This window comes from Macrotis lagotis, chromosome 4 (assembly GCF_037893015.1).
Source record: "Macrotis lagotis isolate mMagLag1 chromosome 4, bilby.v1.9.chrom.fasta, whole genome shotgun sequence".
Lineage (NCBI taxonomy): Eukaryota > Metazoa > Chordata > Mammalia > Peramelemorphia > Peramelidae > Macrotis > Macrotis lagotis.
In genome coordinates, this window is record NC_133661.1 from 125,252,091 (window position 1) to 125,268,081 (window position 15,991).

At 38.4% G+C, this 15,991-nt stretch overlaps 1 protein-coding gene across 2 annotated transcripts; it reads right to left on the reverse strand.

Moving 5' to 3' along the window:
- Positions 1–448: 448 nt before the first annotated feature.
- LOC141521480 (ras-related and estrogen-regulated growth inhibitor-like protein) lies at positions 449–15,991 on the reverse strand. 2 transcript variants are annotated; one of them, XM_074234099.1, is made up of 5 exons: positions 15,952–15,991; positions 4,926–5,167; positions 4,460–4,513; positions 3,342–3,418; positions 449–1,804 (listed from the first exon to the last, which is right to left on the reverse strand). In XM_074234099.1, exons 1-5 carry the CDS (start codon positions 15,981–15,983, stop codon positions 1,379–1,381), a joined length of 831 nt encoding a protein of 276 aa, XP_074090200.1. In that variant the 5' UTR covers positions 15,984–15,991; the 3' UTR covers positions 449–1,378. The 2 variants fall into 2 exon arrangements, with proteins under 2 accessions (XP_074090200.1, XP_074090201.1); XM_074234100.1 differs by lacking the exon at positions 15,952–15,991 and adding an exon at positions 5,931–6,093.

Genomic DNA, 15,991 nt, shown 5'->3' on the forward strand with positions numbered 1-15,991 from the left:
CATGAAAGCACTGAGCAAGAATGCTCAGTCAAGAAATAGAGAATGAAAGATGACCAACTGGGAATGATGATGAAAATAAATTTTGTCTACTCCACAATTTTGCTAAGAGTTGGCCCTAACTAAAGAACTCTAGAATGGACAGTGGCTAGCTACTTAAGGGGTCCTTGGAGTTCTCCTTGATAGGAAACAGTAGATGCTGGGATATAGGCAGGCATATCAAGGCTGAGGGTCCTGTCTGTATTGAACAGTACTACTGGATTTACCAGCAAAAAGTGTTCAAATGAGTTTAGCAATAGAGGGGCAAAAGAACCATGGGAGATGCCAGATGTGTATGTGGGTATTAGATCTGGTCACCAAAAACCTTCTGAGAGAAAATTTTCCAGAGAATCCTGCTATAGTGTTATCCCCTTCCTCCCCAAGTGACAAGGAGAATGAACAAGTACCCATCATAGAGAATTTATTCTGCAATCACAAAGCACAACTTCACAAATATCCATATTCTGGAGACTTTACAAACCTACATCAGAACCAGAAGGGATGCTAGTGATTATCAGGACCCACCCCCTCATTTGAGAAAAGCAGAAGATGGCATTCCCAAGGTCAGAGAAGCGTGACCAAAATGTAAGATCCAAATTCACTTATTTTATTTTTTATTTTTTAGGTTTTTGCAAGGCAATGGGGTTAAATGATTTGTTCAAGGTCACACAGGTAATTAGTAAGTGTCTGATGCCAAATTTAAACTCAGGTACTCCTGACTCCAGGGCCAGTGCTCTATCCACTGTGCCACCTAGCCGCCCCCAAATTCACTTCTAATTCCACTGTGCCACATTGTCCTTGACTTCAGGGGAAGTCATGTTGAGTACCTGAGACTAGAGATGCTAGGTTACAAAGGATCCCTTAGATATGGGAGACCCCAGATAGGTAAAAACAACTGAAATGCCACCTCTCAAAAATTAGTTTTTGCTACAATTTAGGAAAATGGGACCATGCCTAGAGAGGATGACCCTTGGACATTATAACAGGCTCAGTTATGTGCCAAGCCTAATCTGGAAGCCAGTACTGTCTTGGTTGGAAGGATGACATATTAATTTAGGAGAATGTGTACTCCCTAGAGATGGTAATTGAGGGTGGTAGAATGGGCTCTGGGCAGATGAATTAAAAGCTCATTGAGGGCAGGGAATGAGTGCTCTATTTCTTTTCTACAACTTTATCCCAGACAGTGATCTCTACATGGAAGTTGCTTAATAAAAGTATGACTGGCTAATATAATTTACCAGTAGTAAAATTTGAGAATGAAGGACAAACATCACTAGGGTCAGGCAAGCCAGGGCTATAAAACTTATTCTTCTCATTTTCCTGAGCTGCCAGGTAAATCAGCTTAGAAGGAATCTGTTCTCTTTCGGGCAAATACTGCTGACATACTCTTCACAATGCCTCGGATCCCAATACCTCTTCGGGGTGGAATTCGAGCCTGCCAAAAGTGCTGAGCTAGCCCCTGGAACACCATAAGGGCTCCATGAGAGGCCTCAGCTGCTGACACCTCATAGAAGTCACAGTTCAGGGTGAGAGCCAGAAGCCGCCCTTCCTCATTGGAAACTGCCCGGTGGTGGCCCAGATCCCTCTTATTGCCCACAATGACAATAGGCACCTTCTCAGAACTCTGACCCTCCTTGGCCACCTTAATGAACTGCACTTTTGTGGGAAGGATGTGAAAACTGGCCCTGTCACAAATGCTGTAGACCAAGATGAAGCCATCTGCCCATTGGATCCTCTTCTCTTCAGTGGAGTGCTGGTTGACCTGACCCTGAGAAGAGGAGGAAGAGAAGTTGAGATTGAGTATTGAGGATAGAGAACCTCCAAGAAGGTGAATCTGTGACTCTAGAGAAGTCTTAGATGCTACAGTTCCTTCATATTTCCTGAGGCATTCCAAGGGTAGGTAGGCATTTCTAACCTCTTCTTTTCTTCTGTTACCCCTACCTGGGTTGATGCTAGGTGGTTCTGTGGATAGAGCCCTGACTTTGGAATCAGGAAAGCTCATCATGAGTTCAAGTCCTATCTTAGACATTAGCTATGAGACCCAAACCAAGCCTCTTAGCCCTATTTTCCTCTGTTTCTTCATCTGGAAATGGCAAACTGCTTCAGATCTTTGCCAACAAAATCACAAATGGGGTCACAAAGAGTCACACATGACTGATACCACCAAACAACAGCCTTGCCTGAGCTCTTTGGTTTTATGATATGCATACTGGGAAGCAAAGCCAAAACTAGATAAACTAAGAATATCAATCTATATTCTAAGAAATATCCTCCCCTTTCCCAAAACAAGGGAATGACCTTCCCAAGATCCAGGTTACAGAACTTTCTCTTCCAGTGCCCCTTTCTCTTTATGCTCTCTCCACTGTAAAGGCCTTTCCTTTGTAATTGCCTTCCTTTGCAATGCTTCTTATGCGTAGTTACATGATACATATTGTTATTGGTGGGTTGTCTCCCTCATTATAATGGAAACTCTCATGTGCGCTTAGCATAGTGTCTAACACAAATCATATCAAAAGCTTAATAAATGATTATTGATTGGCAGAATTTTAGAGTAGAAAGGAAACTTAGATGCATCTATTTGGAGAATTTCAGGGCCAGAAAGATTAAAATCATCCAGTCCAAGCTCCTCATTTTACAGGTGGGAAAATTAAAGCCAACAAAGATAAATGTCTTGTCCAGGATCACACAACTCTTTAGTATCAGAGACTAGAATGGAAACATTGCATTACATGGACCCCAAATCGGGAGCTGCCAGAATCTCTGGGAGGAAAACCTGCTGAGATGCGAGTGTCATGGAAACTTACAGCCCCAGCCCACCTCACTCAAATTTAATTTATGTGCTTGTCATGGCATCACCTCCTTGATGTCATGATCTTCTTCAAAAATGAAGTCCCACCTGGCTATCATCAACAGCCCCAGTTCCTCACAAGGCAGGACTAGTTGTTAGTTGAGGCAGGGAGGTAAAAGGGAATAATAATTGACATTTTTAAAGCGCTTTAATGTTTGTAAAGCACTTCACATATGTTTTCTCATCTGAGCCTCATGACTCACTTATGAGATAGGTATTATTACAAAATACCATTTTCCCCATTTTAGAGAAGAGTTTACCCATGATTTGCCCATGGTTACCAAAGTCTTTTTCACTCCAGTGTACTAAGCAAGAATTCTAGGTTGAAGAGATGGTAGATGCAATAGACCAGTCTAGTGGTCTCAGTCTCTTGTCCACCAGAGCCCAAAATGAAACCTCTGTTGACCTCTTGTTCAACCAAGAAAGTGCCGATTCCTACTTATGAGAGTATACTTACATGGGAGCTGGGGAAATCCCAGATGTGGAAGAGAATTTTCCTGCCCTCTACGTCCAGGCTTCGGCTGTAGATTGATTCTGTGCCGGAAAACAAAAGAGGCCATGTTTTTCAATCTTGGAAACCTTCTTCACCAAGCCCCTTTTCCTATTCTGTTGCTTTCTTATGCCTACCACACATATTCCAAGTTATCTCCAGTTCTGCCATCAGACCGAGGTTAGAGAGGTGAGCATGGAGGTAGCACAACCCAAACCAAGGTGTCTATAAAGTAAGGAGATACCTAGGGTTCCTAAATTTGTTCTAGTGGCTCCAGAAATGTTTAGTACCAGCTACTAAACATTGGAGAGAACCCATAACTTCTCTCTTTAAAGGATGACTCTGAGGAAGTCTTATTTGAATACGTCAGTTATGCTGACCAATCTTATCACCTTATACTCATGTCTTTTTCTTTGTCCTCTGCCCCCCATCCCCATGTCAAGAAAACCTTTATAATACTGGCTTGGGATTGATAACCAAGCTACTGAGGAAGAGTAGATCCTTCAAACTTGGATCCCTCCGGACATGTGTGATAAGTGAATCAAAGCTGAAGTTGGGTTTATAGAACTGATCATAAGACCAGGATAGAGGCAGTAAAGAAGGAACAGAGGACAGTCAGGTGGAACTGAGAATGCTGACATCAAATGAGAAGAGAGAAGGTTCATGTGTTTTTGGAAGTATTGAGCACTAATCTGTGGTAGATGGAATTGCCAGTCAAGAAAAATAAATGAGAGAATTCTAACCATGAAGAAAAGACAGAGTCAGGGTTAGAGCAGAGTAGGGAGTTGAAGAAAGACAGAAGTTTCCAGAGGAAATATAAAACATGGAGGAGGCTTCCTGAGCTCATAGAGGGAAGGTGACTTCTGAGCATGATGAGAAGCCTCATCAATCTCATTAGCAGCTTGGTCCCCAGGAGGGTCATAATTAGGACTGGACACTGGAGGCTGTGCCAATTATCACTTCTGTCACTTCCTCATCCAATTAACCAATAACTTCCATTCTGTTAAGTGGGCCATGTTTTCTGCCCTGAACATGAAGGAAATAATCAGCAATACTTGTCCAGCAACAGCCAGACCAGTACTCACCCAGGTCTCCATATTCTCCAATGAATCGTCGGGTCAGGAAACGCACAGTCAGGGCTGCAAGGCAAAGAGAAGCAGAGGGAAGATCCCTGGTCAGAGAGAGAAGACAGTCCTGGGAGAGTAGAGCATTGCTATTGCCTCAATGAGCTGAGTTCATTCTGATCTTAAACACTAAGAGATGCTTAAATACCTAGATCATCTTCACAGAAGGGCACCTGTTGGGTGCTAACTGAACACTGGTTCAAGTGACTATCAAGTGGGCTAGCCACATGGGCAACAATCAAGGCTTAACTGGTCCAGGTGGGTGCTGGGTTACATTTCTCTGCCAGAGGTACCAGGGAGATAGTCAATAATCTCACCCAATACCAAATGGTACTCAGTCAGCCTTCCCCTTCCCATGTTCTGCCTCTGACACCCCTTTTTGGAAGAGGCATAGGGATCTAGACTTGGGTAGGATGGGGGTTCTCACCTGACTTCCCAACGTTTTCAGCTCCCATCACCAACACATTGGCTTCCATGGTAAGAATGGTGGGGTCGGGTGTTTTAAACAAGGTCCTGCACTCCAGGGTAAAGCTGGCACTTCGGCGCAAGGGGAACCGGAGGACCATCGGGAGAGCCAGCCTTGCCCTTCTGCCTTGTGTGCCAAAGACACTGAAATGAAAACTCCTTTCCTGGCCAGGATACAGGTAATCAACATGGGTCATACCATTTCTTGGGGGGGGGGAGAAGTGAAGAGAAAACAGGGGGAGGACACAGAACACTTGATTAATAGGTAATATTCCTTCAGAGTATGTACCCAGAGGGTACAGCACCATGCAGAAGATACCTGGCAAGCATCCAACTAGATTGGGCACACATATACCAAGACCTCCCCCCACCCCCCATGGTGCATATAATCTGTAGTCCCAAGAATGCTGAAGGCTGAAGTCTCCTAAGAGAGGGGCACCAGAGAAAAGAGGGGACGATGCACAAAGCCATCTTCAGGGTTCTCAGGATTGGCACCATTCCTAGTGCCCTGTATTTTGAGGGATAGAAGACCTTGGGAGTGGAGATGAATGTGGTTCTGGCCTCTGACTAGCATCCAGAAAGGCAACTGGTAGGGAAGAGCAAAGGGGCTTATTAAAGGACTAGGTTTATATATATATATATATAATTTATATAGCTGTTTACATACATACAAACAAATGGGCGTATATTCTATCTAGAGATAACATCTATGTATCTACCCTCATTCAGGCAAATAGTCAGGACTATCCCTTTCTTCTCCCCTCTCCACTTCCTTGTGACTTTTTTTTCCCTGTAGTTTAGCTCTTGATTTTCATTTAAATATCACATTGTTCATTGTGAGCTATATAAAGATGGGGAAAGACAGATGCACAGTATACTTCATCCTGTGTCTCTGTCCCTTCAGGGATAACCTGGGGATACAATCATGCCACCAGCTACTTGGGCTCCTATAACCTGGGCCCATTACCTTTTCACTTGTTCCAACAATCCAACTATCCATGTGTCCCATATGATTTATGAAAAGATGAGGCTTTGGGGGTGGTATTGATGTTTGCTGGTGTCACCTAAAGAGGTACATTTTCTATGTTCATTACAAAGCAATGAGTTGAGCATTCTTCTTCTCCCTCTTCTCTTTTTATTCTATAAAAAGGATATTTGGTTTGGAATCAAATTACTTGGATTTGAATTCAAGTTCTGTTAGTTATTATGTTTCTGTACCTACTTTCAGGTTCTCTCCCTATTCCTCTCTACTCACCACAAGCTGCCAAAGAAGTTTCCGTAAAGTCTGATCATATCATGTTCCTACTCAATAAACTCCAGTGGCTCCCTATTATCTTTAGAATCTAATATGAATTTGTCTGATATGTGATGCTCTGGTTCTATCTTCTCAGTTTTATTACTCCTTTTTATGTTCTTTATGGTCTAGTCAAACTTATCTAAAGACTCATTCAGTCTCTTTATTTCACAGATGGAGGAGACTGAGGCTCAGAACTGAACAGAATATTCCAAATGAGATCTGACAAGGGCAGAAAACAGCGAACTATCATAATCCATATTTTAATGCATATTTGTATTTATTAATTTGTTCTCTAGAAATGGGTAATATTTTATAGTCGAGATAATCCATATTCTTTTTTTTTCAAGGCAATGGGGTTAAGTGGCTTGCCCAAGGCCACACGGCTAGGTAATTATTAAGTGTCTGAGGCTGGATTTGAACTCAGGTACTCCTGACTCCAAGGCCGGTGCTCTATCCACTGTGCCACCTAGCCGCCCCATCCATATTCTTTTAAGCTATATTCCCTGTCCCCTGCCAACCCCCAAGATCATATTAAATTTTAGCTGGGGCAGCCAAGTGGTGCAGTGAATAGAGAGTACTGACTGAACTCAGGAGGACCTGAGTTCAAGTCTAACGTCCAAAATTTAGTTGTGTGACCCTGGGCAAGTCCCTTAAATCTTGTCTCTTAAAAAATTGGTCACCACATCACACTGTTGACTCATTTTGACCTTTAAGTCCAAGTTCTTTTCCAGAGCAGCTTTGAGTCATCTACAAATGTGATGAGCATATCACAAGTGTCATTTTGCAAGTCACTGAATGATGGCTCTTCATTTTCCATTAGCAGCTCTGCTTGGTTTCTACTCTACAGAACATCATGACTCCTTCAGGGTAAGCAAGTCACCTAATATCTCATAACCATCCAGACTAACTCAGTTTTTGATGCTCAATACCTTCTCCAAGTCCTTTGACTGGAGAACTGGATGATGGAGCAAGAAACTCCACCTCAAGTTTTCCTTTATAGAGGCTTAGAACTATGCAGGTAACTACATTTTTCATCTGGGGCTCTGCTTTGTTCCACTCCATGGAATAATCATGCCCTAGTATCTCCCTGGTGATCCCACTCCTTTTCAACTTCCTTTTATATTGGTTTCTCTCATTAGATTACTTATAAACTTGTAAGCTTCTTGAGGGTAGAGAGAGAGAGAGAGAGAGAGAGACTCTTTTTTATCTTTTCTGTTTTCCTCAGGGCTTAGAATAGTGCCTGGTAGGTGTTTAATCAATATTTATTTAACTGAATTGATAAAATGTTAAATAGCATAGGAGCAGGCATAGATCCTTGAAGTATTTCAATAGAGATCTTCTACTAACTACACATTGAGCAATTAATAACTACTATTTGAGACTACTCGTTCAACTAGTTCTGAAAGAATTGGATTCTATTATTGCCTAATCCACATTTCTCCATCTTTCCTATAAAAATAATATGAAAAATTATTACAAGAGCTTTTGGTCTCTTATTAGTTTCTTCCTGAATAAGCCAATATTAGATTAGACAGACAGGAAAAATGTAATTTTTGCACTCAAGGTTGTGACACATAGACACACACCATCAGTAAGTGATAGAGATTTTAAGAAATTTTTAATTAATTTATTTTTCCAACTACATCATGTAATGGCAGCTTTCAACAATCATTTCTTTTTTTAGGTTTTTGCAAGGCAAATGGGGTTAAGTGGCTTGCCCAAGGCCACACAGCTAGGTAATTATTAAGTATCTGAGAGGGGATTTGAACCCAGGTACTCCTGACCCCAAGGCCAGTGCTTCATCCACTACGCCACCTAGCTGCCCCTACAATCATTTTTTTAAAAAATATTTTTCTCCCTCCCTCCTTTTCCTCCCCCTCCCCTGACAGAAAGCAATGTAATATAGGCTGTGTATATAACCATGCTAAACATAGATTCATATTAATCATATTGTGAAAGAAGAATCACATCTAAATGGAAGAAAAAGAAAATTAGAGTGAAAAAAATGACAATTCATAAGATAACTTTTTAAAATTGAAGATAGTAAACTTTAATCTGCATTTAAACCCCACAGTTCTCTGCTTATGGTTGATATTCTCCATCACAAGTCTTTTAATGTTGTCTTTGATTAGTATATTGCTGAAATGATTAAACAGACATTTGTGTCTTATTTTTCTGCAGGTGACATATATGTATGTGTGTATATATAATATATATATTTATATATAAATATATACATATTTATGTATGTATACTCAAGTTTTTTGGCATTGCACACATACACACACATACACCATCAAATTGAATGAACAAATTGTGGCATGTAAATGTAATGTTATTGTTTTGTTAGAAATGAGGAAAAAATGTATATGTATACACACACATTATATATAAATAAATATATATTATATCTGTATTTTTATATATATATATATAGGTATCTGCATATAAAGGTCTATTTGTTGTAAACCTTAAAAATTTAGGGTTAAAATGATAGAAAATATAGCTTAGACATGAAGTTTTATTCTCTAAGATTCACCAAAAACCTATAGGTGGAGGTCATCATGGTAATGGGGTGGGGTGGGGTTGGAGGGAGTGAATCAGGCAGAGAGAAAGAGAAAGTATTTATCCATAAACAAAGAATAAGGGAAATCATTATTGTTGCTTGTCCTTCATTCTCAAAGAAGACAAGGACATCAGGGAGGTGATGCCATGACATGAATATGAATTGGATTTGAGTGCATGGGGGAGGAGGGGGACTGTGCTAAGTCACCAGTCTCATTTTCTCCTCTGGAACCATCTGGGTCTAGTGGCCAGATAGGAATCAGGACAACTGGAGGTGGCCTTGGATGTAAGGCAGTCAGGGTTACTTGCTAGTAAGTGGCAAGTATATGAGGTCAAATTTGAATTCGGATCCTCTTGATTCTAGGGCCCATGTTCTATCCACTGTTATCACCATTAAACCTCTTTGTTATTGCACAATATTAGGTAACAAAATTGTTCCTTATACAATACTATCTGGTCTAAATGAGAATGAATCATTATTTCTTCCTGGTCTTAAAGTATAATGAGGACAGGACTGGTTTTTTGGCTTTTCTAATCTTTTCATTTCCTAATATTGTAATTAACATGGGGGAGATAACATTCCATTTCTTACAATAGAAATCAAACTTAAAATAATTTTTTTTATTTAGGGCAATGGAGTTAAGTGACTTGCCCAAGGTCATATACCTAGGTAATTATTAAGTGTCTGAGATCACATTTGAACTCAGTTTCTCCTGACTCCAAGGCCATTGCTCTATCCACTCTAGCTGCCCAGAACTCAAACTTTTGTATTTTAACCAGGAATATAGTTTAAAATACTTATAAGACTTCTTATTATCTATTTCACATATGTATGTAGATATTTGTGTAAAGGTAGTTATATACACACACATTTGAGATGGATCTATAGGTCTCTCTCTCACATATACCCTCACCCAGTCTAAAACACACCCAAACTCATACCTTTCCCAGACACATCCGCATCCACCTACACTCATACCCTTACACATACTCACACATACACACACACACATAAATACTCTCCCCCTCCCCTGCAGTGAGCAATGTCAGAGAGAGGATTTCTAATAAATCAATCAGTTTTGGTAAGAGAAAGTAGGAAAGAGAATGTAGGCAAGAAAAGATACTTTTTAAATCAGACAGTCAACAAGATTTGTTAATGGCCTAATAAGGCTTTTATTAGATAGGAAAGAGAGAAGGAAAGGAATGACTTCCTTGAACTATTGAGATCATCTGAGTTTTTGTGGTTGTTGTTAGTTATAAAGCTATTAGGAGGAAGGGAGGTATTGTAGGAGATATTCAATATACCAAAGGGGCTTCCAAAAGAAAGAAAAAAAGAAAAATAGTAAATATAGGACAAACTGGAGTCATATATCTTCTCCCCAAGATCAATGATCAACAATATAAAAAGCTTTGCTCAAATATAGGGAAACCTATATTCTCAGCATGCTTCTCATTAACTAGTTTAATAATCTTCTCCCCCCAAAAAGGGGAAGAGGAGAAATTGACTATGTCTAAAGAAATGAGTTGTTCTTAATGAAGCTATGTTGGCTCTTTGTAATGACTGGTTTCTCTTCTAGATGTTTGCCAATTGTCTCTTTAATAACACATTCTAGAAGTTTGCCTGGAAGTGAAGTTGAGTTCACCAGTAGTATACATTATTTGGATATTCTGCTTGCTTTCTTTTTTTCCCCCTTTTAAATTAAGATATCTGTCCTCCAACTTTGCAGTGCTCCCATTTTTTTATGCTCTTTTGAAGATGACTAACAATGACTCAATCAGCACACCTCCCTTAGGATGCTCTCTATTTATCTTGGAAAATCCATTCCCTATTTATCATTTTTTTTTGTCTTTTCCAGGTCATTCTTTTTTGGAGAGAACATAAAAAGGATGTAAGAATGGACCAGCTTTTCTCTATTGTCTCTGGGACATCCAATTAAAAATAGGCTCCTATCACTGATTTATCATGTCTCTAGGATCAGGCTCCTCATCTATTCCCTTTTTCATTAGAAAATGGAAAACAGGGGTGGCTAGGTGGTGCAGTGGATAGAGCACCAGCCCTGGAGTCAGGAGTACCTGAGTTCAAATCTGGCTTCAGATCCTTAATAATTACCTAGCTGTGTGGCCTTGGGCAAGCTGCTTAACCTCATTGCCTAGCAAAAACTAAACAAAAAAAAAATGGAAAACACTTTCCCCCTTCATTGACCTTCATTCAAATATTCTTCATATTTCTCCTTTAATAGTTCTTGGATTTTCTCACAAATATACTTACTTAATGTATAATGCAATCTTACACCTTCATGGGTTTCACTGATCAAGACTCAGGGATAGAAACTTTAAATTTGCACCATCTAGTTCTAATTTGTTCCCTAAGCTTTGAGTATTTGAATATAACATGAAAGCATGGATTTTTCTTCTGAATTTTTTTTGGATTTTATGTCCTATGAATTTCTAGTTATCTCAGGTGCCATTCTTCTTACATCCTTGCAGATACTCTTTACAGTATCTATTAAAATTTTTTTTAAAAAAATTAACAGAAATCTATTTTTTCTCCCCCATTCCATTTCATTGGGGGAAAAAAATCCTTGTAACAAATATGCATTGTCAAGTAAAATAAATTCCTTTAATGGACATGTTAAAAAAATATGTCTCAATCTGCTCCTGAGTCTGTCATCTCTCTGTCAAGTGGTGAATTAGTATGTTCCACTACTGGTCCTCTGAAATCATGGATGATCACTGTGTTGATCAGAGTTCTTATAGCTTTCAAATCTCTTTTGCTTTATTGTGTGAACTGTTTTCCTGGTTCTATCTATTTCCTTCTTCATTAGTTCATATAAGACTTCAAAACTGTTATTTTTACTTTTGTTATTTTGATGTTATTATATAAATCGTTCCTCTAGTTCAACTTATTTCCCTTTGCAACAGTTCATACATGTCCTTCCATGTCTCTTTAAAATCATTTCCTCATTTCTTACAGCATAGTCATATTTTGTTACATTCTTATGCCACAATTTGTTCAGCAATTCTCCAGCTGATGGTTAATCCTCCTCCAGCATACATTTTTAATTTTTGCTAATATTAAAAAACTTGTGCATGTGCATGTGTTTGTGTGTGTGTGTGTGTGTGTGTGTGTGTGTGTGTGCGCGCGCATGCGAGCATATATACATAAGCTCTTTTTGTGGTGGTTAAAATAAGTAAATAATTGAATTCACACATATTTAAATTAAATGTATGCTATATGTAAAATTATAGTGTATGGAATAAATATTGAATCTATTATGTTATATAATATGTACACCACAAATATAATAAAGCTGTACAACATATATTATATGGGCAGCTGGGTATCGCCATAGATAGAGTGCCAGGCCTGGAGTCAGAAAGTCTCTTTTTCATAAGTTTAAAGTCAGTTGCAGATATTTATTAGTTGTGTGACCCTGACCAAGTATCTTAACCCTGTTCGTTTCAGTTTTCTCATTTGTAAAGTGAGCTGGAGAAGGAAATAGTAAATCATTCTGATATTTCTGCCAAGAAAACCCCAAAATGGGATCATAAAGAGTCAGACATGAATGAAATGACTAAACACCCAATATAAAATATATTTGTACATATATTACTTTTTCCTTTTTTGTGGACTGAACAACAACATATATAATTTGTACATTTGGGACTTTTTCCTTCTTTGATCTTTTTGTTGTTGTTGGAGATTATAGGTCTAGCAGAAATATAGCTGGGTTAAAGGGTATGCATTGAGAACTTTTTGTGTTATGATTCAAATTGTTTTTCAGAGTAGTTGGACATATTCACTGTTTTTCCAAAGCCCTTCCAATGCTTTTCATTTCCTTTCCTTTAGTTATCTTTGCCAGTCTAATGAATATAAGGTAGAACCTCAGAATTGCTTTAGTTTTCATTTCTCTTAACTATAGTGATTTGGAGCATTTTTTCATGTAACTATACATCACTTGGGTTTCTTTCCTTGAGAACTATTTGTTCATGTCTTTAAACCATTCATCAATTGTGGCCGGGCCCAAATTTGAATTAGTTCCTTAGTTATTTTGGAAATGAGATCTTTATCAGAGAAACTTGTTGCAAAGACTTTTCCCCCAATTATTTCCCTTTGAATTTTAGTTTGTGTGTAATAACTTTTAATGCATCAAAATAATTCATTTTATCTTCTGGGATCTTCTCTACCCCTTGTTTAGTAATGAACTTTTTCTCTATACATAGCTCTGTGGATAATTTTTTTGTTTTTTTAAAATTTTTTTAATTATATAAACTTTTATATCTAGAATATGTATCCATTTGGAGCTTATCTTGGCATAAGGTATCAGATGTTAATTTAGTTCTAATTTCTTCTATAGTACTGACCAATTTGGTCAAAAATTTTTATCAAATAATGAGACCCTTTCCTAGTAGCTAAGATCTTTATATTGATTTAAAAAAAAACCCTAGGCTACTAGATTCAATTGCCTCTGTATGTTGTGTACCTAATCTGTTTCACTGATTTTTTTTTTTTTTAGGTTTTTGCAAGGCAAATGGGGTTAAGTGGCTTGCCCAAGGCCACACAGCTAGGTAATTATTAAGTATCTGAGAGGGGATTTGAACCCAGGTACTCCTGACTCCAGGGCTGGTGCTTTATCCACTGCCCCATCTAGCCACCCCTCAACTGATTGATTTTTAATTAGGATCAAATTGTTTTGAGAATTGTTTTGCAAGCATAGTTTGATTGAGTACAATAGGCCTTCTTCATTTCTAAATTTTTGATTTTTTTTTTCTCCTTAACATTCTTGATCCTAGGGGGCAGCTAGGTGATGAAGTGAATACAGCATCAGCCCTGGAGTCAGGAGGACATGAATTCAAATCTGTCCTCAGACACTTAAGTGTGACCTTGGACAAATCATGTAACCTCATTGCCTTGCAAAAAAAACAAACCAAAAAAAAAGATTCTTGATCATTTGTGTCTCCCTACGAGTTTTGTTATTTTTTTCTTGATCCCTAAAGTAAATCCCATGAATCATTAATTTGTCTTCAATTTTTTAGGCTTATCTTTAATTCTACAAATGGTGGTTAGTAGTTGTATTTATATAGTTCTTGTGTATATCTTGGCAGGTAGATTCCCAAGTATTTTATATCTTCTGTACTTATTTTAAATGAAATTTCTCTTTCTATCTCTTCCTGCTGGTTTTTGATTTAATTGAGGATTAAAGAAAAGACCTCTCCTTTTTTCTCCTTTGGGAGGAAATCTTTTGGGGATTTACACAGGCAATCTCACTGTCCTATTTTTTTTAAGCCTCTTTGATTGGACTTGCAAGACATCTGGCAATATTCATTCTTTGTTTCCTGGTCTTGCTTCTGTATTCTTGCCAGCCCTAGTTAAATGAACTCCACCTCTGGTCAAGACTCTTTCAATGCTGTACTGTAAAGCTATGAAGCAAAAGTCCACATCTCATCTCAGATAGCACCTTCATGGACAACTATTCACCTCCCAAATGAATTTTTCTCTTTTGTATCCTTTGCCTTCAATGATCAATGATGACAAAAACATAGTCTCTGTGTATCCTCTTGATCTTCAATTTCTTGCTCAACTTTTTAATTATTGACAACACTTTTTAGGTTCCTCCAGGAAGTATTATTAGTGCCCATGTGTAAATCACCAGAAATTGGTGGTTGTTGTCTGATTTTATTAGTCTTGATTTTTTGTATAATTGAGGATTAATGGTTACATGCACCAGAAAGACAATGAACCTATTAGGTAGGTTGACATATCCTGATCAGGAAATGACCCACTACTACTATTTATCTTTTTGTCCCTCTGCCCCTTTCTGATCTTTTTTCAGTTCATAACTTTTTGTGGCTATTCTAGATCATTCTTTGGAGTACAAAGAATAAACATTTATTGAGCTCCTATTATATGTGAGGCACCATCCTAAGAGTTGTACAAATATTGTCATTTACTCCTCACAACAATCCTATATATAGGTATTTGCTATTTTGGTCTTCTTTTACAGTTGAAGAAATTGAGACAGAGGTCAAATGACTGGTCTAGGATCACACAGCTAGTGTCTGATGTCAAATTTGAACTCAGGTCTTTTTGACTCCAGGTCCAGAGCTCTATCCACTAGTTGTGTTCAGTCTTCTTTTTCCTCTTCAGGAAGATCTTCAAATAAATTTTTAGTTTACTTTGTACAAATGTCCTTTTCCTTTCTTTTTTTCTGGTTTTCTTTAAGTGTCACTTCATGGTCCACCTTCTGCATGAGGTTTTCCACCTGTTTATATCTTCCCTATGCTCACCCACCCTACTTCCAATTTACCTTTTATCTTCTTTGTATTTGTTTTGTGTGCAACTATATAACAATGTCCCAGTCACAAAGTAATCACCTTGAAGGCAGGGGCTATTTTGCTTTTTCCTTGTATTCCCAGTGCTTGGAATTTATTAGGCATTTAATAATGACTTGATTGATCTGCAAAAGAGTGGATTAACTCAGGAGCCTGAAGTTATGACATTAATGACACTTAGGTTTTTCTCAGATTTTTTTGGGGGGCTGGTTTTCCTTGGATTATGAAAAGCTTATGAGTTATTATAGCCTTTACATTTCTTTATAATAATGATAATACAAAGCACTTTACATATGTTATCTCATTCAAACCTCTATCTGAAATGTCTGACATAGGGGCTATTATTATTTTATTTTAGGTTTTTGCAGGGCAAATGGGGTTAAGTGGTTAGCCCAAGACCACACAGCTAGGAAATTATTGTCTGAGTCTGGATTTGAACCCAATTACTCCTGACTCCAGGGCTGATGCTCTCTCCACTGCACACCTAGCTGCCCCCATAGGGGTTATTATTAAAAAGTTGAGGAAATGGGGATCAAATCACTTCCTGATTCCAAGTCCATGAATTTAATCACTATATATCCTTGTTCTTATCAGGAGCAGCACCAACTAACATTATTCAACCCCTATTTTTTCATGGTAATGTATTTCCTACCTGGAAAAGGTTTTATAAATAATCACCACACTGCTATTGTCTGACCATGATCTTCTTTTAAAAATGAATCAAAGAAGGGAGGCTAGGTGGCGCAGTGGATAGAACATAGGACCCAAGTTCAAATCCAGTTCAGGCACTTACCTAGTTGCCTTGGGCATGCCACTTAACCCCATTGCCTTGC